At 42.7% G+C, this 26256-nt stretch overlaps 2 protein-coding genes and 1 long non-coding RNA gene across 8 annotated transcripts; 2 read left to right on the forward strand and 1 right to left on the reverse strand.

The window, feature by feature from the left end:
- Nucleotides 1–539: 539 nt before the first annotated feature.
- LOC134091796 (nucleolar protein dao-5-like) lies at nt 540–2129 on the forward strand. Of its 5 annotated transcripts, XM_062544461.1 has the most exons (8): nt 540–678; nt 760–888; nt 971–1033; nt 1114–1206; nt 1290–1382; nt 1466–1558; nt 1646–1738; nt 2023–2129. In XM_062544461.1, exons 1-8 carry the CDS (start codon nt 624–626, stop codon nt 2040–2042), a joined length of 639 nt encoding a protein of 212 aa, XP_062400445.1. In that variant the 5' UTR covers nt 540–623; the 3' UTR covers nt 2043–2129. The 5 variants fall into 5 exon arrangements, with proteins under 5 accessions (XP_062400445.1, XP_062400448.1, XP_062400447.1 ...); XM_062544464.1 differs by lacking the exon at nt 1646–1738; XM_062544463.1 differs by lacking the exon at nt 1466–1558.
- A 1453-nt stretch (nt 2130–3582) lies between these two features.
- Nucleotides 3583–26211, reverse strand: pbrm1 (polybromo 1). Its single transcript, XM_062544466.1, has 30 exons — nt 26130–26211; nt 25310–25462; nt 25109–25206; nt 24840–24987; nt 24491–24640; nt 24041–24157; nt 23885–23953; nt 23167–23265; nt 22975–23060; nt 22748–22839; nt 21122–21338; nt 20706–20847; nt 20034–20128; nt 19389–19668; nt 18258–18363; nt 14692–15331; nt 14068–14279; nt 10490–10672; nt 9503–9660; nt 9164–9415; nt 8290–8435; nt 7762–7919; nt 7183–7366; nt 6875–7079; nt 6410–6611; nt 6047–6202; nt 5415–5570; nt 4889–4941; nt 4215–4428; nt 3583–3974 (listed from the first exon to the last, which is right to left on the reverse strand). The coding sequence occupies exons 2-30, from the start codon at nt 25445–25447 to the stop codon at nt 3802–3804; spliced, it is 4929 nt and encodes a 1642-aa protein (XP_062400450.1). The 5' UTR covers nt 25448–25462; nt 26130–26211; the 3' UTR covers nt 3583–3801.
- Nucleotides 11440–12996, forward strand: LOC134092348 (uncharacterized). 2 transcript variants are annotated; one of them, XR_009940209.1, is made up of 4 exons: nt 11440–11757; nt 12174–12273; nt 12363–12472; nt 12758–12996. It is a non-coding gene; the product is annotated as an uncharacterized LOC134092348 (long non-coding RNA). The 2 variants fall into 2 exon arrangements; XR_009940208.1 differs by lacking the exon at nt 11440–11757 and having other exon boundaries at nt 11855–12273; nt 12758–12994.
- Nucleotides 26212–26256: the final 45 nt, after the last annotated feature.

Consider the following 26256-nt stretch of genomic DNA (forward strand, 5'->3'; position numbering starts at 1 on the left):
TTATTTATATTAATTTATTTTACAGCACTTTGGTCAACTGTTGTTGTTTTGTAAATATTTACATTAAATAACAAGTAGGCCTACAAAATAAATCATGCTTGTCAATTTGTCTCCAATAGCCTACTCTTGCAACTTTTGTGTAGCCTAAATGAGTGTGTGCATGTGTGTGTTTGTTTTTGTGGTTTTAAAACATTGATTCACACTATACATTTTTAAAAATACATTTTCAGACAAGATGAAGTATAAGTATGAATTCAGTTTTAAACCTGCAAACTGCTCTTAGTGTTGTTGGTGTGGTCAGTGTTTGTACATGGCTTTCAAACTCGTTTATAGCCTAAATGAATGACTTTCTTTTCAACATTAATGTTGATGTCATATACTGTACTAGCCCATCTTTCTGGCTGAAAACATGCCAAATTGATCCAATTAGTCCAAGATGTTACCTGCAACACGTACACGCCTTCCTTATTGTTAGGCCAGGCCCCACAAATTGCTAAATGATACACACCTGGGACCGTTGTGATTCTAATTATCACTGAATTGAGAATGAGTGTGTCATGGCTTTATAAGTCTCCATAGTGCCTACTTGAACTTACTCTACCTTTTGTGTTTGGTGAATCAGCATGGCAGTAATGGCAAAGGTTTTTGTGTTGGTCATCACTGCTAGTTTCAGTAGTGGTGAGTGTTTTAAGTATCTTTTGGCATTGACTTATATGCTCTGATTTAAATAATATATTTTTCTGCTTGTGTTTTGATCAGTCCTCTGTCGTCCAAAGAGGGATATCACAAAAAGAGGCATTGTATTCTGTGGAATAAGTGAAGAAGACGCGGTAACTGCAACCCCAAGTCCCCAAAACCAGACATCTGCAGCCCAAACTAAAAATGCTGGTAGGACACTTATGACATTTGTGGTTCGGCCTATGTGCACAACTAATAGCCCCCCCTAAATCACATGTGTTCTGTGGAATAGAAGCCGATGGGAGTGGGATGAGTGAAGATGACGCGGTAACTGCAGCCCAAACTAAAAAGGCTGGTAGGACACTTATGACATTTGTGGTTATGTAGTGCACAACTAATAGCCCCCCCTTAAATCACATGTGTTCTGTGGAATAGAAACTGATGGGAGTGGGATGAGCGAAGATGACACAGTAACTGCAACCCCAAGTCCCCAAAACCAGACATCTGCAGCCCAAACTAAAAATGCTGGTACGGACACTTATGACATTTGTGGTTCGGCCTATGTGCACAACTAATAGCCCCCCCTAAATCACATGTGTTCTGTGGAATAGAAACCTACGGTAGTGGGATGAATGAAGATGACGCAGTAACTGCAACCCCAAGTCCCCAAAACCAGACACCTGCAGCCCAAACTAAAAAGGCTGGTAGGACACTTATGACATTTGTGGTTATGTAGTGCACAACTCATAGCCCCCCCCCCTTAAATCACATGTGTTCTGTGGAATAGAAACTGATGGGAGTGGGATTAGTGAAGATGACGCGGTAACTGCAACCCCAAATCCCCAAAACCAGACACCTGCAGCCCAAACTAAAAATGCTGGTAAGGACACTTATGACATTTGTGGTTATGTGCACAACTAATACCCCCCCCCCCCCCCCCTTAAATCACATGTATTCTGTGGAATAGAAACCTATGGGAGTGGGATGAGTGAAGATGACACTGTAACTGCAACCCCAAGTCCCCAAAACCAGACACCTGCAGCCCAAACTAAAAATGCTGGTAAGGACACTTATGACATTTGTGGATCTGTGCACAACTAATGGCCCTACTGGTCGGGACCAGACTAGTTGCAGAGAATAATTTCCCATGGCAACTTATGTAGCACCTCTTCTGTAAAACCAAGTCAAGGGTAAATTCGTCCAGGATAACCAAAAAATCCCGGCTTAATCCCTTATCTAGGTTTTGTGAAATTACCCCTCTGTAGTCCCAGTGTCTGGCAGTTAACAAGTCCCAGGTTGAATCAATGGCATATTGTAAGTAAAAGACTGCTTTTATCCCTGTAGACACCCATGACTCCTCCTGAAGTGACCGCTCAGAATGCAAATGCTTAATGGAATTCTTTCATCACTGGACTGTCTTCATCTTGTTCAATAAAGGCCTGATTTACTTATCCAGCATCGTCTTGTTTCATGACTTGACCAGCAACCTCTTTACTAATGCTGTCAAAATGCAGCTATTGATGGTTAACAATTTAAAATGGGTGAGGGGGGGGTCAACTTTTTTTGTTTGTTTTGGTTGGGGGGGGGGGGGGGGGGGGGTTGCATATGTGGAGGTTTAGATTGTTCCATAGACAGGGTAGCAGCACAAGAGGCTCTGGAGTCTGGTGTGGGGAATGACAAGTTGATCCTTGGAGGACTGCAGGGGCTAATTGACTACAGGGGTGGAGATCAGTGGGATACTGGGGTGCAAGTGTGTGAAGGGATTTGTAGGTGAGCAGAATTTTGAAAGTGATTTGGGACTTGACTGGCAGTCAGGTGACTCTGTATGGGGAACGGGGGGTGATGCTGCCAGAGCTTTGTGCTTTACAGTCCATGGATAAGATCCTGGCAGTTGTGAGTTCTGGACAAATTGTATATCAAGAGCCTTGCTGGAATCTGCAATACAGTAGTCTGCATCCTTCCAGATTGAGTGGATGAGCATTTCATGAGAGAGTAAGGGTCTGAGTCTTAGGTGGTTGAAGGTGGGGTTAATGTTTTAACACTAAAGCGCCATGAGACGTGTAATGTTTTGGCGCTCTAAGTGAAATTAAATTGAAATGTGTTTGTGACCAATGAAAGGAGGTGGGTGGGAGCTAAGTAGAAAGTTTGTTGCTGATGTCAGGGAGGTATTATAAGAACTGGAGAAAGTGAACAAGTCCTGCCCCCATTCATTTCAATGGGAATGCTAGGCTAGTGAAAATTGCCAAAATTTGCCAAAAAAGAATGATTTTTTCAGGCTTCAACATGGCGTTTCAAGGGGCTTGTTTCCAGTGCCGTTTTACTTACGTCAATCAGTAACCTGGCACTTAATTGGCTAAGGTACAGAAGAAGAAGCTCGTGCCCACACTAAGCTCGTGCATGGGCTGAGAGTGAAATAGCCACCAATCAGCATGAGGAAAACGGCACCGGACATGATGTATTTCTGGAAATATTCTGGAAAATGGCGACGAGGAAGTGCCTTGCTAATCGGCGAAGCTAATCAGTCACCTGACCCCCTGGCTGATGTAGTTCTACAGTTGGGTGTCATTAGCATAGCAGTGGAAGCTGAGTCTGTAGTAACAGATAGTCGGTAACAGACTACAGTAATTTCCCGCATATAAGCCGCATTGTGTATAAGCCGCAGGACAGTGTTTTATGTAAGTTAAAAGAAACAAAACCATATTAACACCATATTAACTGCCCCCCTGTATTAATCTCATAGCGGACGAAATTTTGCTAAATCAATGTATAAGCCGCGGCTAATAGTCGGGAAATTACGGTATCTGGCCTGGGGGCAGCATGTAAATAGTCAACAGAAAGGGGCCGACTACACTGTGTTACCAAATAAGAAACCGATCATACAGTGGTAAGGACACCAAAAGAAAACAGTTTCTCTTCATTTTATGAAAATGTTTTTCATGACAGAACAGTTCCCAATGCATAACAGCACATTTAAAATGTAGATACAAAACAGCATGAACTCTAACCCAAGGCAATCGACTAAATGAGATGAAATTTTACAAAAACCATGACAAAGAGAACAGTATTACAACATTAAAACTACAATGCTTCTCCGTCTGCAGGAGGGCACGAGAGGAGGAATGGTTAGATGTTCTGCAGGTTGTACGTCTGGCGGATGTTGAGCGTGTCTCGGAGCATCAGGTCTCGGAGTCGCCACAGGGCGTCGGCCATAGTGGTGTGGGCTCCCTTGCTTTTCAGCCAATGGGACGGCAGACGGCTCTCCTGCTCTTTGGTCAACCGTACGTCTTTTCTACGAGCTGAAGGACAAGACGTGGGTCACATCACCAACATGCACTGTGCTACCGGTCATCATTTCAGGCGTAGCATACACTTGTGAGCTATCCACTGCTTTATTCAGTGATGAGGAAAAAAATCTAGTCAATTGCGACCGTTTATCAATAGTTAACTGATGTCGGCTGACATTATGTCCAATACAATTTCAATATTAGCTTCTGCATTCAAAATTCTTCCATTAGCACAATGTCATCAATGGTTACCTGACAGAGTTTGGTCCCACTTGCTGACCGTGCTCGACTCTGCGTTGAGTCCTTCTATGTATCGCAGGTATGCCTCGGAGTGCAGGATTCGCTGTGGTTTGGGAGGCGGGGCCACAAATATGGGTGTGGTTGGCTGCTGTACCGCAGGATGCCCTCCCTGACCCTGCCCTGGGTAAGGGGGTGGAGCTTGATGCCCTTGACCGCCAATTCCCATCTGGAAGAGAAACAGCCAACTCCTGAGTTACACAGTACAATATCAAAGATCAGAATATATTACGAGTCTTTCAATCAGCCGTCTGTTTCAATACCTAAAGGTATGGTGTTCACACGGTCATGGTTCCAGACAAATGGGAAATATTGCGACTCAAATTGAGCAATAGCCTACTCTAGCCAATCAACAGATTGCTCCATGAGCACGGAACGGAGGCGACTAATTTGATTGTCTGTTGACGTCAATTATCAGAGTAGGTGTAATCCTATTCTAACATGTTAATAACTAATAACTCCCGACAGAAAGAAGTGGAGCTTTAACTCTAGTATGAAACCGCTACTCCCTACAGAGCTTGGGACGAGTCAAGAAAATCCAGCACCTCTACAAGGAACCTAGAGAGCAATAGAAATGCTCCTGGCATACAGTGTTAGTCTGGTTTTCACCATACTAAACTCAATCTTACCTGATTTCCATAATGATTTCCAGCACCATGGGGTCCATTCATGTTATTCATACCTACGAGGACAGAAGCCGTTAAAGCATCATCACAACAGGGACATCTCTAAAAGGCTAGCTGAGCCTAACATGGCACACCACAACAACTGTGTACCATTTTAGGAAGCAATTGGTATTGGCGCTTCACATACATTATATTACAAACAAGATGTTTGAGTGCATATCCTCAAGGCTGTTGACACTTACTGCTAAAGGATTGTTGCTATCCTTTGGTTGAGAAATATGTTTATTTTGTTTTTCTTGCCTAAGTGTAATCATAATAGGGGTAGTCAAGGCATGTCACTTTCTACATGACAAGACTGCAACAGCCATGGCCTTGTTGAACCTTGACTTGCTGTATAAATGAACACGGCTAGCAACTTAAGAGTTAGTATATGGTACAGGTAGCCCCTTCAGCGAGTTAGTCTGGCAGACAGGAAGCAACTGCAAGGGCATGGCGTGATGGGGTGAGCTGGCACAAAATCTATTCTTACCCAGGTAAGGGATGCCAGGGAAACCAGGCATACCGGGAGGGAGGTGATGGGGTAAGACTGGCACACCCATGGGATATGATGGCATGCCGGGTATACTAACCATTCCGTCCGGGCCCTGATGGGGCATCATATGCGGCCCGTAGGTACCCATCATGCCTTGTTTTGGAGTGGGAGGAGCAAGGGGAGAGAAGGTCCCAACAAAAGAGATTCATGCATCAGTGCAACATGCAGCTACCTAAACAAAACCATGCACTATGGAAATCACACAGAGCTCATTCATGCTACGTTAGAAGACACGTACTGTATGAAGAGAGGTGAGACAATTCCATCCTCATGGAACACACTGACAATCTAAGACATGCAGTTACAGAAACCACGGAAATACACTGTTGTGAACTGTGATAAACGTGGGAATGCATTTACAGGAAATGCTTTCGGATGAGGGGGTGGGAGTGAACGAAAAAAGGGAAAGTATAAAAACAACAAACGATGGCAGGGGGAAGGAGATTCACGTGAGGTGGCGTGACAACCCAAAAACAAAAACAAAAAAAACTGAGTTAGCAGTTGAGCTTCAGTACTCCAGCTTTTCGAGTGTCCCCCAAGAAGGTTCATCCACGTCTCTGAGGGGTTACCTGACGCAGGGGTCATGCTGGGGCTAAGCATCCCCAAGGGGGTCGGGGGTGGCACCACCCCCATAAGCGCCCCGACTGGGATACCTGCTCTCGGGGAGTTCTGCTGCTGGGCGGCGCGCTCTCTCTCCTGCTGCTCCGCCACCTTAGCTGCCCGCTCTGCACCGGACACACACACACACACACACACACACACACAAAAACAATTCCATTATAAGCATTGCCTTACCATTGGCCATTGCACATTTTTGCACAGAGAGAGAGAGAGAGAGAGATGTCTTGTTTTATTTTACTGTGAAAAAATATCTGACGTAATCTGACGTAAAAAAAGTGAACATGTTCTTCATAGGCCTATCTGTCCTGTACCTTCATACTCTGCCTTTTTGTTGGCCTCCAGATTCCTCCACTCAGTGCCCACAAGCCGACTCAGCTCTCCGAAGGAGAAGTCGGGGTGCCGCGCCTTGATGACCGCGCGCATCTCGCTGCTGAACAGGATGTAGCCGCTCATGTTGATCTTCCTCTTGGAGCCTTCCTTTTTGGACATGCCCTTTATGGACTTAGGAGTCGACTGAGGCAACAAATGAGAGGGTGAGAGAGAGAAATAAAAAGCAGAGGGGAAAGGAAAGATTAAAAGAAGAAAGTGACGAAAAAAAAGGTCTTACCAGGTTACCAGGAAAAACAGATGGGTTTTTATGGGAGAAACAATTTTCAAACAGATTGTCAACAAACAAGAAAAAGAGAATGCAGAATGCTTCGTTATATAACACAACACTCATTTTAATCAACTCGATTGAGAATGTCTAAAGGCCACTGTAGGGAAACTTGATTCACCTGGGGCGGCGTGTACGGCATCATGTCCATGTCGTTGGCCAGCGGTGTCTGAAGCTGGGGCATGGACTGGGCGTCACACGTGTCTCCGTCGTCGTCGCCCAGATCCTCAAGCTCCTCGTCCGTCATGTCGGCAAACTTGGCCTCCAGCTCCTCAATCTTCTTGTCCAGAAGGGGAGAAGGCTCTTTCTGAGGCACTATCAGTTTCCTGGTGGAAACATTGGAGACATTATAATTTCTCAAAAATATAATTTTCTCAAAAGTGAAATAGGACTGTTGTTTTTGTTGTTGTTGTTACTACATTAGCTCACCTAAAGTAGTAAATCTCATCCTCGACGACTTTGGCAGACAAGGAGAAGCGTTTAAGGCCTTTAAACTTCTTCATCTGTTTCTCGCTCTCGATGTAGCGGCTCTCGCAGAGCAGCACGTCCTCCTCGGGCACTTCGGTGGGGCGGCACGACAGGTAGTCCTTAAACGAGGACACGGTGCACTTCCCTAGCGGCCCAAGAGCAACGTGTGAATCAATAATTCGATTAACAACCTCTCAAAAGCAAATTCATCAACCTCTCAAAAACATAAACAATCTGCACAACAAACAATCAACACAACTAACAGCAGTGTAAAATGTGTGAGTGAGCTTGCTTCAGGCCTGTAGCTGCTGAATTACTCATTCACAGAGCACATCAGTAGACCTATGAAAGACGTAAAGCACAGGCTTTGTGGCAATTGAAGGTCTTTGCTGGCATCAGTGTTCCTCGCTTGTACTTTACACCATGAGGCATAAAACCGATATCGATTCATCCCCATGTGAATAAAGAAGTTGTTTTTTGCATCTCTCTTCAACTCTTGAAGGTGCTTCTCGGCGCCTCAGGCGCTTCGTTGAGCGGTACCTGTGATGCAGGTCATAGGGCAGGATTCCTCCAGGTTGCTGAGGAAGACCTCCTTCTTGTAGAACATCTTAGTGGGCTCATGCTCCGTCTCCTCTGGGTGGATGAAGATCGGCCCGAAGAAGTACGCCGCTCCATCTCGAACCCACATCTTCTCAATCCTGCCGAGCAAATCATGACAGATCCTTTCACTCAGGCAATCATTCAATTTCAGTCAGTGCTATATTAAGAAATGTTTGACACAATTTCATGCAAATTAAGAAGCGTATTACAATTGACCACTAGCCAGAGGATCAACACAGCCATAAGGGAATTGCAGACATTTAGATTGTCGTCTGAATTTTATAGCTTGGATGCAATGTGACAGTTCATCTAAACTTCACAACGAGTTTGGCAAATTACAAGTGTGATACGGCCAAAAGATTGGACCCACTAGGCGTGCAAATAACATACGGTTCATACACGTTCTAAAGAACACAGCATAATGGGGAATTCAATCAAGCAGTGGAGTAAAATTGTGTTATTTCACACCTGCCCACTCGGTGGCGCACTAGCCCATGAGAGCGGATGTAGACACAGTCTCCCACTTTCAGCCACATCTCATTGTAGCAGAGCTGTTCATAGTACTGACAGCCAGGCTCACCACTGGCCATGTCCATGGTCACATCCTCTCTCTCCTGCAAGAGCAAACGCATTATTAATTCCCACTTGCAATTCATGATTTACAGTTACAGTTATGATGCTTACCAGACGCTTTTGTCCAAAGCGACATACAAACAAAACAACATAATTAAATTTAGCAGTGGATCAGACTACAGAGTGAACTAAAGAAAATAATAGCATAAACAATAAACCGTGTCAATATAAGCAAAGCTAATGAGAATAAAAAAATACTAAATAGGAGTACATGAACAATAAAGTCATTCAATCAATTATATACTAACAATAACTATGGAATAATAAGCAATAATAACAACAATGTCAATTTAATCAATGTCCTAATAGAAACAAAACAACGCTATAGGATATAAACATTAATCATAAGAAACATTAATAGACTAAGTGCATAAGATATGTCTTCAGACTCCTCTTGAAAGACTCAAAACTGCTAGGTTTTAGGTGCAGAGGAAAGGCTCAAGTGAATTGAAAGCATGCACTGTGGGAGCACACTCCCAAACCAAGTCACGTATTACAATATTACATCTCCACAAGACGTAAAAAAAGAAAAACATATTGTTACCAGATATTACTGAATAAGGATCATGTAATGGGGTGGGAGAGTGTGTGATGTAACATCTTAATTCACTCATGTCAAACTAAAAAAGCATTCCTATTGGTGCAAGCATCAAATCATTCGACTTACAGCTAAGCCACTTTCAAAAGACATCACACTATGTGTGGCCACCTTATCTATGATGGACGGTCCTTGTTTATCATCCTCGGCCGTGTCAGGGGGCTTCTCATCATTCTTAGGGGCAAACATTGAGGCAACACGGACCACTGGCAAGGGAACCTCACGAGGGACAAACTTCAAAGAGCTCAGAGGCATGGTCCACATTTTGATCTTCTTGAAGGACTTGGTCTTGGCCGAGTAACGAGACTCACAGACAAAGACATCCTCTGCCCTGAAGCCGTCTGGGTGCAGTTTGAAGTATTCCTGCAGCATTTTATAAAGAACAAAATTTATATGCGAGCCCACAAATACATATTTAACAGATGAATGCGGATCTAAACTCAAATATACCTTGACAAACATGACCACACATTTCCCAAGTATTTTGCTGACAGGCACTTTGTTGTAGTAGTCACTCTTGAAGACTTCCTTCTCAAGAAACTTCCGTGTTGCGAGATGGAAAGTCTCATTAGGTCTGTAGAACCAGCAGCCATACAGCCATTTCTCACCTGAGCAAAACACAGGCATGGTAAATGAACATTAAAAAGGACAAAAATCATCATGTCTGAGGAAGGGCAGTGTGGCCCGAAACGTCACATGTGGTGAATAAAAGAAATAATCTATTGGAGCCTTAGTGTGCGGACTTTTTTTGTCCTTTTTACTGTTACTCTTTTGAGTCCAGCACCTACTTTTAAAATATTCAGATGTGCGCACCCGCTTCTACACTATATGATAAATGAACATGACATTTCTGGAAAACCCTGGAAAACATGCAAAAAATCCAAACATGACTTCAAGGTGATGATACACGGGGCAACTTTTTGAGCAATGTTGCTGGGCAACTACATAATCAGTTCCATGTTTTCTGATTGGATGATAATGACATTTTGCCTACTGGTGGTTAAAATCAATGGGAACATGCCAGAATATTTGTTTGTAAAAAGTAAACGCACACCTTGAGAGGTGCCCACGGCGGTAAATGAAAAGTTAAATTAAACAAAAGTGTCGTGGCACACTCGGAACTTCAAGACATTTTAAGAAACGTTAAAATAAAATAATAAATACAATTTCTTAAAATATTTTGAAGCTCCGAGTGTGCCACGACACTTTTTGTTTAATTTAACATGCCAGAATACACAATAGTTGTATCATAAGCTTTGGAGTACAATGTCACTGAAGTTAAGACACAATTGTGTAAAAGTTGTTCAACAAACGCTTCTATCCAAAGCAACACCAGCTCACATCAGCTTTGAGAATGCGTCACACTTCATTCTTGGGGTCAAAAAATGCTTCAAAGTAAATGTGAAAGTAAACATAAACAGCGAACACGGCCTTTACCAGCATCGTCCTGCCACAGGCGCTCTATGCAGACGATGTGAGGCTGCAGGCTCTGCTCAGCGGGCTCCACGTAGACGTAGTCTCCCACGTGATACATGTTGTCCTTGAAGCTGCAGTCCTGGCTGTAGGTGCGCTGCACGCCCTGCCAGGCCCCTCCTGACGAGTCCTCGCTCTTCTCCGCCTCTGTTGTGCACCAGGGAATAAAGTCGGGAGTGAACTGGGGTGAACTGGAGTTCAATCGTTGAGGGACAGTCCAGGGGTACCCTTCCAGAAATGTCAAGTTTCTGACGAAGAGTTGGCGGAAATTTGCGGCAATGTCATATTTTCACATGCAAATTAAGTTTCTGGTTAACAGTTGCGGTTCAACTTTTGGCAATGCTGCAGCAAATTTGCAGCAATTTCATATGCAAATCATTTGTATTTGAAGAAGCCAATAAATGATACTGCCCAACAGTGAGGTATATGAGGTAGAGAAAATGTAGCCAATTATTTGTATAATAGTAGTAGTATCAATAGTAGTAGTTGTCTGTGCTTTAGTTAGTGTATCCATTTTGTTCAGGTCTCTCATAGACCTCTGAAATTCGCCTACCAAAAAGCTACCATCTTTGCTGAAATAAGGAGATCCGGTATCTTGAGATTTTTTCTATGGGAAAATCACATGGGGATTTTGAATTATCGCACTTGTTTAACTCTTGCGGGGACGAAGAAATCGGAAATGCAGACATTTTGCTCTACACAGTTTTGTGCTCTGCCTGCCTCGAGTGGATACTGTGATCTTCAGTATGTGAAGACGGCACACTTTGATCTTTACTACCCCAGAGCTAACTTACAATGCAGCTTGCCATAGGTACAGTAGTTAGCTTCAATAGCTGGGTTTCAATCACGTGATTATTATGACGCGCCACGGCGGGACAATTTGAGATGGAGGGCAGGAAGTAAACAATCGACCACCGTCTACCGTTGCAGACAGTCTGTATTGTACTGATATAGACCCAATAAAAGAAGGCAATGAAGCCAAATTGGCCAGAGGACGAAAAAATAATCCTGCTAGAGGAATACAACAAATGAAAAACTATATTGAAAAGCAAATTTGGCTCACATATAATGGTAAAACAAAGAAATTGGGAGGAAATCGCCGCAAAAGTGCAAGACGTACGGTGGTGAGGTGGTGGCTAGCTACACGAAGTAGGCTACAACAAAGTCAGAAAATCTAACGGTTATGGCCAAGAAGGAGATGTCCTGCCTTGGGAGTGAATCAAATGGAAAAGGTACGTTTTTTTTAAAAAAAAAACCGCTTACGCTATGTTCATTAGCTGCATAGGCTACAAAAGATGACGTTAACTATCTAGGCCTAACTCATGCTTAGGTTGCCCATAAAAGTTATTGTTATACAGACTTGGTAGGCCTAATTGACATAGATCATTCTCTTCTTAATTTGTCTTTTGTAATCAGTAATGGCGATTACATTTTTCTCTAACGAACTTTTAACCTGATATTGCTTTCATTCTTTATGCTATGGATATGAATTATAATAATAGCCTATGATCAGCCGTTAACGTTAGCTAGTCAACGTTAGCTAACTGACGTCCGTTTAAAACTTGCTGGCTTATAACCCGATTCTGGTTACCTAATGTTGGGCCTGCTAACGACGTTTATTCCATAATTATGAATATATTTTATTCAGGGGGTGTCCTAGCTCCAGCTGCAATGGTCGCTGACATGCATTGGACGCACCCAGTGATGGGGAGTGCTGGTGGACAGGATCTGCGCGTCCTATCAGAAAGGTAGCCAATATATTTTCAGTTGAGTCTAGCAGCTAATTAAATGCGTTAGTGACCGTAGTGTTATGACTAACCATCAAAACCTTCTGCAGTGAGTCAGACCTTCGGCAGTGAGCCAGTCAAAGAAATGAGTGAAGCGATAGTGCCCGTCATCCTGTCTATCCTCCGCCAGCCCAGCGTAAAAGAGACGGAGAGCGGAAAAGTAAGTTATTGATGCTACTGTGTTTCCTATTAAAATGTTAAGCCTACATATTATAATCCTAAACATATTGCATCAAATACAGATGTTCTCACTAAGTCGGCATATGCGATTTAGGCTTGGGTGGACTGGGTAGACCCAGGCCTAACTTTTGTGCTCACACATAATGTCAAACAAACTTATACCCCGCTGGCCCCTTCGCACATTTCTACATCTCGTTGCAGTGCAGCTACAAGCTAAGGTCACCAGACCTAATTAGGCTCTTGTTTCCTTTTCTTTTCATTACAGGAACAACGACGAACCATTGAATCAACAGAGGACGTGTTGGCTCTCCAATAAGAAGTTTTGCTGTATCAGAGATGTAGAAATAGATACATTGCTTCAGAAAATTAGAAATAGATAAATTCGAAATAGAAGTTACATTGACATTGACTGACGAGGTCCTTCCATTTAATAAATACTATTCGTCATTAAATGTGTATTGCCATTTCATTTATGACATGCAATCAAATGAGTCGGACTGACTGTGATTCATAATAGTGATTTAATCATCTTCTGCAATTTAGTTGTTGACCATGGCGTAGCGCTCAGTGGATAGCCTAGGCTTGCAGTACTGTAGCCTACGTCGTTCATTGACTGCACGAGTTTTGCACAGACTGCAGTTATAGCTCTCCTGTTGTATGGAATTGAAGATTAACACAATGATATCACTCACAACTAATAGGCTAGCCTACATATTTAAGTCAAACAGCCTCAGGCCTACAATTTAGACAACTTGCCTGAGGTCTGTCCCCGTTCCTGAAAGGTGTTTCTTTCATCCAGAAGAGGCGCGTCATGCGTGCTTTCAGGCCACTGTGCCACAACGTTGATTATCTTGCTTTCGTGATTACAAATGAACTGTATTGATGTATTTATTATTTATAAATTAATGATCGCCAACAGGCGTTTGAGACGGTGCTTAGACGTTATGAATTATTACGCTGCAGACTGTGTGGAAGACGTCTGCCACCACAGACTGATCCTGTTGCATTAAAAACAGATAGTAGCCTATACGTCTGGTAGCGCACAGTTGCGGAAAGTACGGTGGTCCAACTCGAGACGGTAAGATAACTCACAAATTGACTGCCGGTGAAATCAGTTGCCTGACCGCGCATCAATGTATCAACGGGGGAATATACGGGTCAGTGTCGGCTGAATAGGCTGTATACGTTCGTTATGATGAATTGGACTCGGACATATTTTGATTACGCCCTAACTGATAGCCCCAAACTGTTTGTGCAAACGATTTAATGGTCCTTAAATCAGATTTTAAGGGAACATGTTAACTGAAGGTGCTTTGTGCAACCGGCCCCTGATCCAGCTATTTCAGTCCCTGCCCTCCATTTGAATTTCGAACGCTATTTTCGAATTTTGAAGTAGCATTGTGACACAGAGTGAAACCAACACCCGGATCTCCTTATATGGACAAACCTGGCAGCTTTGGTTCCTTTTTGTAGGCAAACTTCAGAGGTCTATTTCTAAAAGAGGACACAAAACGGTCTTTCTCTGCCCTTTTGTTACAGAATGAGTCACAGGGAGGAGGAGGAGGAGGCGGTTACCTTTCTTCTCTTCCTCTCGTTTGAGCTTGTCCTCCTCCAGCTCCTTGGGGAGCTTCTCTTTCTTCTCCTTCTCCACGTCGCTGTGGAGGTGCTTGGAGGTGTAGCTGAGGGCGGGGGACATCAGGATCTCTCCGTTCTTGCACAGCTCGTCCCGGATGCGGATGAAGAACTGCTGCAACTCCACTGCATCTTCAAATATCTCGGAGTCTGTCCTGCAGAAGTCATTACAAACGCAGGGCATCAGCAGTAGGAGTAGCAGCAGTGGTATCTCTAGCCATAGTCAGCTATACACTTCCCACTATAGACGGAATACGCAACACACACACTCCACTGAACTGAAATTTATTTTTATTACAGCTGTTGTTTTCATCTACTGCTTTCCATGTTTATTGCCCTTATGGAAAAAATATTTCATGACCCAGGTGAAACACAATCATTTCATTTTTTACTGGATGGGTGGTATGTAATAGTCAAAAACATAACTTATCACATGCAAAAGTTAAAAAACATTACCGACAGTCAGACCTACTAATAGAGACAGGTTGCGTTGTACAGTAGTACAAGAAATATAATTTTCCTGACTAACCACAGCACAGCACTTGGTACTAAATGTTGATGTTGTACCTGTGCAGGCGTCTGGCCTTCTCCAGCACCTCAAACATGTGATCCTGGAACACGTCCAGCCTCTTGTAGCTCCCCTTGTCCACATTCGCCCGGATGATCTCGAAGTTCAGCGGCGGGCGTTCCGCATTGCCCGGGTCGGCGGCGGGGATCTCCGCCAGCGAGTCGCTGTAGCAACGGCCCTCGTCGTCCTGGTGGCCGAGCACGGACACGAAGAGGCTGCGGACGAGGTCCTGGATGAGGCGCGCCACGTCGGGCACGTGCGCGTCGTCGCCGCCCTCCAGGTCGCGCCGCGTCTCCAGCAGCACCCGGTGCAGCACCAGCGCGTCCTTGTAGATGAGCGACTCGGGCTCGTTGTAGGTGCAGGCGTTGTTGAACATGAGCACCAGGTCCTCCACCAGCGCGTCCACGTCCTGGTACTTGTTGGACAGCATGTGGCTCTTGACCTTCTCCATGTCCACGGGCTTCTTGATGGCCACGTAGTAGTCGGGCAGCTCGGCGCGCGACGGCAGACGCAGGAAGATGGTGCTGAGGCGGCGGCCGCGCTTGTCCGTGTAGTTCTTCACGGCCTCGTAGAGCTCGTTCAGCTTCTGCTGCAGGGGGGTCAGGTACTTGGACTTCTTCGGGGAGATTCCGCTCTTCCCTGTCATCAGTCAAGTAATATAGAGTAGAATTCATTTCAGTGAAACTCGGTGAAATAAAGGTCTCACGTGTTAGGCCTTCAGAGAATGTACATTCCACCTGTACTTTACAATACTTTCTATCTAAACAAATGTGACTATATAGTGGTGATTAAATACACTCTTATTGGATATTTCTGCATATGTGAACACCCAGCAAGTAACGCATGCTGAGATGAAGAACACACTTAGCAAATGCTGGAGCTTCCGCATGAGCAGGGCTGTACAGTGCTACAAATTCATAGCACATGCTAAAAATCAGTCTGTGCTATGTGCTATTTACCAGTTTAGCTCCTGTGACACCTTATTTACCTCCGCCAAGGAGGTATATGTTTTCATCGGGGATCTGCGTTTGTCTGTCTGTCTGTCTGTCTGTCTGTCTGTTTGTTAGCAAGATAACTCAAAAAGTGATGGATGGATTTCAATGAAATTTTCAGGGAAGGTCGGACATGACCCAAGGAAGAAACGATTACATTTTGGGACTGATCCGTAATTCTGTCGGGATTCCAGAAGCGTTTATGTATTTAGCTTAGTGGTGTAATGGCATGGTATGGCCACCTAGTGGCGATCTGAATAGTTAAGGTTCAATGTATGACAACCTAGAAAGAACAATGCAGGCGGAGGTAGCTGCACTCTCTGAGTGCTTTTCTAGTTCATCAAGTAACTGACACACACCTCATGCTGTATCACAATACCAATCCTCAGTACTCTCATGTGCATCTTTATCTTTAGTATATTTTACTGCTCTTTTTAGTCATTTTGGTTTGTTTTTTATCATCCTGTTTACATTGCAGTGAATGTTGTGTGTGATGTAAGCTGCGGGGACCTTGAATTTCCCCTTGGGGATCAATAAAGTATCTATCTATCTATCTATTTATCTAATTCTAGGCTATGCCAACGCTAGCGAATTTCTGGATTATGCTACAAAACTATGAATCCTAAGTAGCACGAGTGCTATGAGCAAAACAAGTTAACTTATAGCCTTGCGTACGAGGGAATGCTGAGTTGTGTGCTCTGTAACCAATTAATTTGTTCTCTTTAGTCAGCGTCCACATAAACCTATGAAAGTCTCCCAACAGTACACATGAAAGAACCTCATTAGAGCCAGCATAGTCTTTGAAACTGTAAGAAAAGAAGAACACAATGTACAGTTGTACAATGTACAAAACATCAGAAAGAAAATAAAATCATTTGAAATTATGAATTATTAATTAATTCACTTTATTATTCATACAGTGCCTATAGAAAGTTATCATACCCTTTTGAAATAGTTATTTTTTTTGTCTTACAGCCTGAAATCAAAACCCATTTAAAAAAAAATCTTTTCCAGTTTTATTTACAAATGTAGCTGTACAACATCAAAATAATGAAAAAAAAGTCAACAGTTCTGAAAATTAATAAAAAATTAAAAACTAGAATAGCAGGGTTGGAAAAGTCATCATACCCCTGACTTATTACTTTGTAAAGCTTCCTTTTGCTTTCATTACAGCCATCAATCTGTTTGGATATGTCTATTACAGCTTTGCACACCTAGATAGGGGAATATTTGCCCAATTTTCCGTGCAGAAATGTTAAAATTTCGTCAAATTCTGTAGGGAATGGCCATGGACTGCTCTCTTCAAGTCAATCCACATATTTTCTATAGGATTTAAGTCAGGGCTCTGAGTTTGCCACTCAAGGATATTCACCATCCTATCCTTAAGCCACTGCTTTGTTCTTTTGGCAGTATGTTTAGGATTTTTGTTGTGTTGGAAGGCGAATGACCTCCCCATCCTCAGCTGTTTAGGAGAGGGACGCAAGTTTTCCTCAAGAATTTTGGTGTACTTGGCAGCATCCATTTTCCCTTCTATCCTGACCAATTGCCCAGTCCCCGCTGAAGAGAAACATCCCCAAAACATAATGTTGCCCCCACCATGCTTCAAAGTAGGTATGGTGTGTTTTGGGTGTGTTTGGGTGCGTATACTGTGTTTGGTTAGCGCCTGGAGCTCAGTCCAAAAACTTCAATCTTAGTCTCCAAAAAGTTTGATCTTAGTCTCATCTGACCATATAAGCTTTTTCCACATGGTAGCAGAATATTCCAGATGTGTTTTTGCACTGAACTCCAAGCGCAATGTTTGGCGAAAACCAACACAGTACACCACCCAAAACACACCATACCTAGTGTGAAGCATGGTGGGGGCAACATTATGTTGTGGGGATGTTTCTTTTCAGCGGGAACTGGGCAATTGGTCAGGATAGAAGGGAAAATGGATGCTGCCAAGTACACCCACATTCTTAAGGAAAACCTGCGTCACTCTCCTAGACAGCTGAGGATGGGGAGGTCATTCGCCTTCCAACACGACAATAATCCTAAACATACTGCCAAAAGAACAAAGCAGTGGCTTAAGGATAGGATGGTGAATATCCTTGAGTGGCAAAGTCAGAGCCCTGACTTAAATCTTATAGAAAATATGTGGATTGACTTGAAGAGAGCAGTCCATCGCCATTCCCTACAGAATTTGACTAAATTTGAACATTTCTGTACGGAAAATTGGGCAAATATTCCACTATCTAGGTGTGCAAAGCTATAATAGAGACATGTCCAAACAGATTGATGGCTGTAATGAAAGCAAAAGGAAGTTTTACAAAGTATTTAGTCAGGGGTATGATGACTTTTCCAACCCTGTTATTCTAGTTTTTCATTTTTTATTAATTTTCAGAACTGTTTACTTTTTTTTCATTATTTTGATGTTGTACAGCTAAATTTGTTAATAAAACTGGAAAAGATTTTTTTTTAAATGGGTTTTGATTTCAGGCTGTAAGACAAAAAAAGTAACTATTTCAAAAGGGTATGATGACTTTCTATAGGCACTGTATCTCTTTGATATCAGTGGTGTTTCAGTCACTCACTTATCTTCAGCTTGGGGGAAATGATGTCATCCTCATCAGGTAAGGGCCCAAGTTCTCTTCTTTTCTCCCTCAGAATCTTCTCCAGGATGTTGGCGTCGTTGTACACCTGTAAAGTGAGCCGCAGATGTAATGAGCCATCATGTAATACTACTCATGGCACAAAGCTTCAACCTGGAAGGAGAGGTGCAAACCCACACCAAAATCGAGGTGCAGGCAACTGTTAATAGCTTATGGAGAGAGAGATGCCGCACACACCGAGTTGTAAGTAGATTTTTTATTTATTTTGCATACAAAGACAGATTCAAGTCAAGAGTTGAATCTGTCTTTGCTTGCGATCTGAAGAAGGCCATAGGCTGAAACGTTACCGCTAAAATCGACTTACAGTACAAAGCTTCAACCTAGCTTGTGTGTGTGTGTGTGATGGGGGCATATGTGTTTGAGAGATTAATCTCCTTGTGAAGTGAGCCGCAGATGTAATGAGCAATCATGTAATGTTCATGGTACAAAGCTTCAACCTATTTTTACATCTATATAAAGCAAAGGCAGGACAAGGCACCAAGGCATACAAAACAGGAGGTATTTGCAGGTATTAGTGACAGTATGTTGTGGTATTCAGATAATGCATGCATGTGTTCATGCTTATTTTGTTACCTTTGCGGTACTTAGGTAATGTGCATAATTTAAACTGAGCCATTCTTATACACAACACCATTATTTATTGTTTTACTGCCCCCTGCCCAGGGACCACAGATGCAAATTAGCTGTATAGCTAAATCTGGTGCAGGATTTTTTCTGTACATGGCCCCTGTCAAATAAACAAATAAACTAAACTAAACCATGGGTGCCTCTCAACCTCTCTCATCGATGCTCGGTCCTCCAGGCTCGTTCCCACTGATCTATAACTAACACTGGATAGACTATCCCATTGTTGCTGCCCCATCATTCTTTATCTAGATCAGTGGGAACGAGGACCGAGGAAGGAAGGAAGGGAGGATGTATAAAAACTAAAGACAAATGAGAGGCACCCCATGTCAGACCTGAACTAGTTTTTAATCACCACCATCAACACTGACCTGCTGCATTATAAATAAATACACAAATACCCAAAAGTTGGGTCTTCAGAGCCCTTACCTGGGACCCCTCCTCGTTGTAGTGTCGGGCGTTGCGGAACATGAGCCGCATGTCCTCCATCATGGTGTCCTCGCTCATGTACTTGTCCGAGCGGATGTTGTGGTCGATGGTGCGAAGGTCCATGGGTTCCAGGATGATCTTGTAGTAGTCGGGGTAGTCCTTCTTGGAGGGCTTGACCATGAAGAGCTCACAGAGTCTGCGGCCGGTGTTCATCTCTCGCGCCTCCGTCAGCGTGGCGAACAGCACCTTCATACGATTCTTCTTAGTGTTCTTCTTGTGACTGGAAGAAGGCAAAAGGGTGTTTTCTCGGCATTATGAAGAAACACATGTCTCACAGGACTCACCTGTCTCAAGTGAAGAGTCAAACAGCACACTGTTGCGCTACTGACATCAAGACAACAAGCTCATCAACACCTAAACTCGATGAGAAAGACACACTAACTTAATGTAGACATTGCAATTGGCTTCTACAACAGATAAAGCTAACCAGGCTCGTGAGGAAAGAGACCCATGATCTGAACATAGCCAATATCATGCTTCACTTCGCCGCAGCAACAGAAGAATCTCACAGCAGGTCATGAGAATTGCACAGTAATTCAGATTGTGTGTTTGAGATGCAAATGTGCCGTGCCGTGCCGTCTGTACCTCTTCCTCTTGGTGGTGCCGCCGTCGGACATGGTGGAGGACAGCATGCTGTCCCTGTCCTCGTCTCCACTCCTCAAAAGATCCTTTCTTTTCAGCTGGGGAAAATGAAACACCACATTCACACCCGCACACACATACACACACACACGCGCACAGACAAACCGCTTGCACACACACACACACACACACACACACACACAGAATGCAGACACACATAAATATTTACAAGCCCTATCCTCCTGCCCCCTCATTCCCATTAATATTTATCAGCAGCCTTTCCCTCTCTCCTGAATGTAATTGGAAATACTGTACTGTACAGGATCCTATAAATACACGCCTGCACACCAGTGTGGGCTATGGTTGGCTCATCATGCTCAGAACTCTTGCAATTATTATTTTCGAAAGAAACAGAAAAAAAAAATCTTTCAGACATCTTGCAGATATACCTGGGGTTAGTAATGCAGCCTCAATCAAAACTGTAAGTTTAAATGTACTGTATGCGCTGCATCTAACATTGTAATTGAGCTGTATTTTCACGCTCATCTAAACTGGCCAATTCTAATTATCTTCTACTAACTAGCTTTGCAAGGGTAGCAGAGCATAAATATTTCAAGGGTGAAACTGAAGGTCACTTTAAGGTCTCCAATAGTATTGCGTGGCCCTGGCACCGACCTGTAGAACATGCTGCAGTTTCAGGGCCCTCTTGTAGATATGGGAGTGGGGCACATTGTAACGCTTGGCATTCTCAAACATCGTCATGAGATCGGCCTCCATATGCTCGATGCTCTCATATTCATTGTTTTTCAACTTGATTCTGTGGAAAATGAAGGAGAACCGTTTGCTGGTGCTCATTCTGCATATTACAGCTGTATGACAACAGTAAATAAAAAACATTAAAATAAAAAAAAACCCTAAAATACTCTAATAATAAACTTTAATAAACGTTGAGCAAAGAGACTAGACACAGTGTCATTAACACTACTAGTGATAAGGATAAAGGTGAAACACGACCGTTTTTTGTTTCTTGACGCAAACAGACACTGGTTATATTACCAGGAGAACTGTCTTCCCGTGCGCACACTGCTTACTGAATCTGCTGGAAGGAAATGGGCTGGCTGATCTGCTGGTAGTAGTCGGGGTAGTCCTTCCTGGAAGGCAGCTGGAAGAAGGGCTCGGCAATGAGCTGCCCCTGGCTGTTCCTGCCCCCGCGCACCGCCTCGTACAGCTGGAAGATGGGGTTGCTTATGTCCATGCTGTAGTGGATGCTCTCGGCCTCGGACTCGCCCTCGTCATAGTGGACTGACCCTGCCGTGACGACAGGATTACAAAGAGCACAAGGATAACAGGATTACTCGGTCAAGTAGCCTTTGTGAATGATCCTAATGATAATAAGATTCTAAAGCTATGGCACGGTTGGGTATATTAGATTGCCAGTGGAAGATCATGGCAGTATCACTCTACAATATAGCACATTAAACTCCAATCCCTGATGTACAAAGTGATGTGAGTCAAGACTTATACACGTAAATCAGGACAATGATAAAGGCTTTATACTGTCTGATACCATATCAAGTTAGTGCAAGGGAGTGGCAGATTGCCTTGTTTATTCTTTGCACCTGAAAGATACAAAAGCCACTTTCAGACACGACGTCTGGACAATGCCCTGGTCATTTGGTCTAGATCTCACACGGAATCGAGCGCTCCAACATGATTCTCACACACAGGGTGTTTTTTGGGTCAGGAGGTTGACGCACTATAGGCTACTGTTGGATGGATGGATGGATGGATGGATGGATAGATAGATAGATACTGTAGATATTTTATTGATCCCCAAGGGGAAATTCAAGGTCCCAGCTGCTTAAATCCACATATAGGTTCAATAATGATCATTAGTAATGTAAGTAAGGGAAGTCCAAATCATTGATGTGCACAATGCACAGTACAGGTCTGAAAACATGCATTTTATTTCCCCTAAAAAGTGCAGCATGTTTCTGCGTCTGCTACACTTGCCCAAAAATGCACTTGTAAGAAGATCCTGTTGATTGAAAGTCACACTTTTAATACCAGTCTTCTCTTTCTCCTAAAGCCTACCTTACACTGACAGACTTGGACAAGATTTGGGAAAGATTCTTGAAAGATTGTAGTCTTTTAACTAATGCCTCTCATTCAAGCTTTACTCAAAATATTACAGTCTTTCAAGAATCTTTCCAAAATCTTGTCAAAGTCTGTCAGTGTCAGGTAGGCTTAAGCTATCGTCCTCATCCGACGTCCAACATAGCCTACATCAGATCTTCCCGTCTTTGCAAATTTGCGCCCGTTTGTCATGAACGAGAAGTAATGAATGGATTTGATTAAGTCAAAGTCATAACCTTATAAATTACAGTTAAACCAAGTGAGCACAATCAGCTTTGCACGACAAAGGTGTGAGTTTACAGATTTACGCTCACTCACGTAACATCCGGACTTAGTACTAACGGACAGGTGAGGTAAGACTGGGGTAATGTCTAGGTCAAATCATGCGGACAATTGTGTTCATACTGTACATATAGCTTATCCGCGTGATATCTAGATCATGTCCAGAGTCCAGTCTATGTCTGAGAGAGGCTCAAGTGAATGAGAGAACACTTGCTAGCTGTTTATTTTGTCTGGAGTCAGTGGAGAGTGAGAGAGGGGGAGGGGGACGGGGAGGGGGAGAACAGAGCACAACGTCCTACCAGTGAGGATGGCATCCTCCTCACCCTCCGAGCCATACTGCAATGCCATGGTGATGGCTGAGAGACGGTCTCCTTGAGCTGATCGTCTGTTCCTACCAAGATATGCGAGCATACAGTCACAATACTGTGCAATTACACCTATTACACACATTCTGTAGCCTCCACAGCCACTAGGGATGTCATGAGAGGGCTATTACGTAAATACTTTATAGATGGGGGAAATCTACCTTATTCGTATGCTGGACTTAATAGGCTCAGCATGCTCAAGTTCTGCCCTTCTCTGGGCAAAAACCTTTTTGAGAGTGTTGGCGTCCTGTGCACAGGTAATAAAAATCTAGCGTTAGGTTAGGGATTCTAAAATGGAACACATTTTGCAGGGCTAATGTATCAACCATCTGACGCTACAAAACATATCCTACCTTAAAAACCTGTGATCCAGGTTCATTATACGTCTTGGCATTTTTTACCAAGAGATCTATGTCCTTTGACATAGCATGGGGACTTCTATAAAAGTTCATCTAGGAAATAAATAACAATATGGTTAGCTGCACACTAAGAACTCTACATACTAAACTGAATACAAAGAGGGACATTTCAACAAGATAACCAAAACCATTACATTTATATTATATCTATTATATTATATTATATATCATATATTGAATTATCAATATATTATATCTATCTATCTATCAATATATACATACATGCTAAAGTTTACTATAAAGAGGAATATAAAATCATCTTTTGGAAATTGATCGTAATACCTAAAATAAAAAAAATTAAAAAAAGAGGAAATATCCAATCTTTAAGGACATCAATTTTCTTTGTGAATGGATAATGTATTGTAAATAAATATTTTCCTTAAAATACAGGGGGCATACGTATTGGAACCCCTATGCTAACCCTATGCAGGCCGATTTTTTTTTATTTTAAAAGGGCAGTTATTTCATGGATCCAGGATACTATGCACCTTGATTAAGTTCCCTTCGCCTTTGGAATTAAACAAAATACATTACTCATTCACAAAGAAAATTGATGTTCTTAAAGGTTGGATATTTCCTCATTTTTTTTGTTTAAGGCATTAAGATCAATTAAGAGAGAGACAGAGAGAGAGATATTAAGAATTATGTGTACCTGTATCCTTTGAGCAATGGCCTTCAGATCAATTGGGTCCTTAATAATCTCATAGTAATCTGGATATTGCTGAAGAATAAAATGCATATATGAAAAAAAAAACCTCCGTAAACTAATAAAGAGGCATTATGTATCACAAGTTAAGCCATCTCATACCACTTTAGAGGGCAACCGCTGGAAGAGCTCACTGACAAGTCTTCCAGAAGGTTCTGTGTAAGACACCACAGCATCGAGAAGCTGTTCCAGGGCATCCTTCAGACAGGTGGGTGCAGACTGCCAACAGAAGTCAAACAAATATTCGAACTGAGAGGGCAATATGGGCAAAATATATTGCTTTTTTAGATAGATAGATAGATTGACAGATAGATAGATACTTTATTGATCCCCAAAGGGAAATTCAAAAAAGGATTTTAAGGGTTTTATAAATTCAAAATAAATAAAAATGTAATGTAAATTGTTAAACATGGCTGACATGTAGGTAATACACTAGGTGGTCCTTGGCACCTATCTCCAATCCCAATCCACAACAATTTTAATGGCCTAGTGGTCTTCGTTTAGTTTTGAATGGTAGAATATGCTTCACTTTCCAGGCACTGCTCCCCTCACCTCTTCCTCATGAGACACTCCTGGGTGTTCTTGGCCTTCATCACCATCCTCATCTTCGTCATCATAGTCACCCCTCTGCACAAACTCATTCTTAGTGCGGATGTACAGGTCCCACAGTTTGCAGGCAGCCCTGTACTCTGGAGTCTCTGGCTGCAGACAAAATGGAATTCAGCGTCTGTTATCAGTGTCTGGTGTCTCTTTTGTACATTTCAGGGTCATGGTATCACAAGTTAAGATAGTTGCAGGGATTCTCTTGTGTATCATAGTCACTTTTTTTTCACCTCGTCGAATGTTTTTAGTACAACTGAAAAATATGAAATTGTTCCTGAATACATTTTCCAAAGCTGACCTTGTAATAAGCCTTAGCATTGTTGAATAAGAGCTGAAAGTCGCTAGTAATCTGCTCCACATCATCATACTCTTCCATTTTTAGTTTCTGCTGGATTTTCATCATGTCAATTGGTTGGGATACCACATCATAGTAATCGGGTTGGTTCCTTTGGGATTGACAGAAGAAAAGAAAGAAAAAAAGTCAACATTTCAATTAATTCAACATTCTGAGAAGATGGTCTTTTGTCATCCCTCAGGTGCTGAGTACAATATGATTTCATGACACACCTTCTCTTTGGTGCGCGAATAAACAGTTCACAAAGCATTCTGCCCTGGTCATCCTTGTAGTCCCGAATAGTGTTGTACAGTTCATGACACACGGCAATCTGTTTGAAGGAGGGCATCAACACGATGTAACATTTAAAAGGACTGGGAAATAAACATAAACATGCCGCATGAACTGAGGCAGGTGGCCCTGCACGTACTTACAGGATCAACAGTGGGAATATTTGATGTTCTTCTTCTTTTCCGACTGGTTGAAGGCATTGGTGCGCTTTGACCATCATCGAAGTCCCCGCCACTAACGCTGCTTGAAGGAGAAGTGGCTCTCCTTCGTTTGGAGCCCATAATGTTGTATAGTTCCTAAGTCATTAAACAATAGGTTAAGTTTTGGTAATGCCATTAGCCAGAGGAAAATATATCTAGCACTGCTGTTTTGCCCTCTTCATATTTTCCTGTCAATGAATGAAGCTAAAACAGTTTTCTTCTCACGTTATGAGTCTACGACGTGCCCAATTAAGTCTAAACACGTTCGTAAATGAACTGACATTTCACTATCTCTACATTATGTCACTGGTTGGCTAACTAATTATATTTTTTTCTGACAGATGTTCAATCAAAATTGCTGGTGTCTTCACCGTCTTGTGTCGTTGTCCTGCGGTGACAGGCCCAGCGAGAAAGATGCCAGGTTATAACGGTCCAATTAACCTGTCAGTGTCTTTTCTCAGTTGTCTTTATGGTACATAAAACAACGGCTCACTGAGGTAACGACATCACCAGCTATAGTTGAGGGCTAACGGGAGTTCGTTCATACATGTCAAACTAGCCGTTCTGTCTGCAGTAACTGGTTTGTTAAGCTGACAGGTTTAGGTGCCAAAATCCCTCGTAACCAATAGCGTCAAGAACACAAAAAACAAAGAGGGAATTCTTCTGTAGACATTGCCCATTTCGCTAGCTAGCGATGTCCACAGAATAGAAAAACGTGCATATGCAACATCAATAACACTCTGAGATGCTTTGCAAATCTTACCTTTTGCAGAGTTTCTGTAAAAATTTAGCTAATGATGCTTTTCACGCAATACCAAATCATTCGGATGAGTTGATTGATTTATTAGAGAAAAAATTAACCCTTTCATGACCAAACAACGGAAGCGGAA

Source organism: Sardina pilchardus, chromosome 9, assembly GCF_963854185.1.
Source record: "Sardina pilchardus chromosome 9, fSarPil1.1, whole genome shotgun sequence".
NCBI lineage: Eukaryota > Metazoa > Chordata > Actinopteri > Clupeiformes > Clupeidae > Sardina > Sardina pilchardus.

Bases quoted from the DNA above. Each gene is read 5' to 3' on its own strand.
- pbrm1 (XM_062544466.1), bottom strand. From the start codon at position 25,447: ATGGGCTCCAAACGAAGGAGAGCCACTTCTCCTTCAAGCAGCGTTAGT. The intron at 4,429-4,888 runs GTAAGATTGAGT...TTTCTCTTCCAG, and splicing joins GAAATCATTATGGAAATCAG to ATGGGAATTGGCGGTCAAGG. The intron at 3,975-4,214 runs GTAACCATTGAT...CTTGTCCTTCAG, and splicing joins GTGGGACCAAACTCTGTCAG to CTCGTAGAAAAGACGTACGG.
- LOC134091796 (XM_062544461.1), top strand. From the start codon at position 624: ATGGCAGTAATGGCAAAGGTTTTTGTGTTGGTCATCACTGCTAGTTTC. The intron at 1,034-1,113 runs GTAGGACACTTA...TCTGTGGAATAG, and splicing joins AGCCCAAACTAAAAAGGCTG to AAACTGATGGGAGTGGGATG. The intron at 1,559-1,645 runs GTAAGGACACTT...TCTGTGGAATAG, and splicing joins AGCCCAAACTAAAAATGCTG to AAACCTATGGGAGTGGGATG.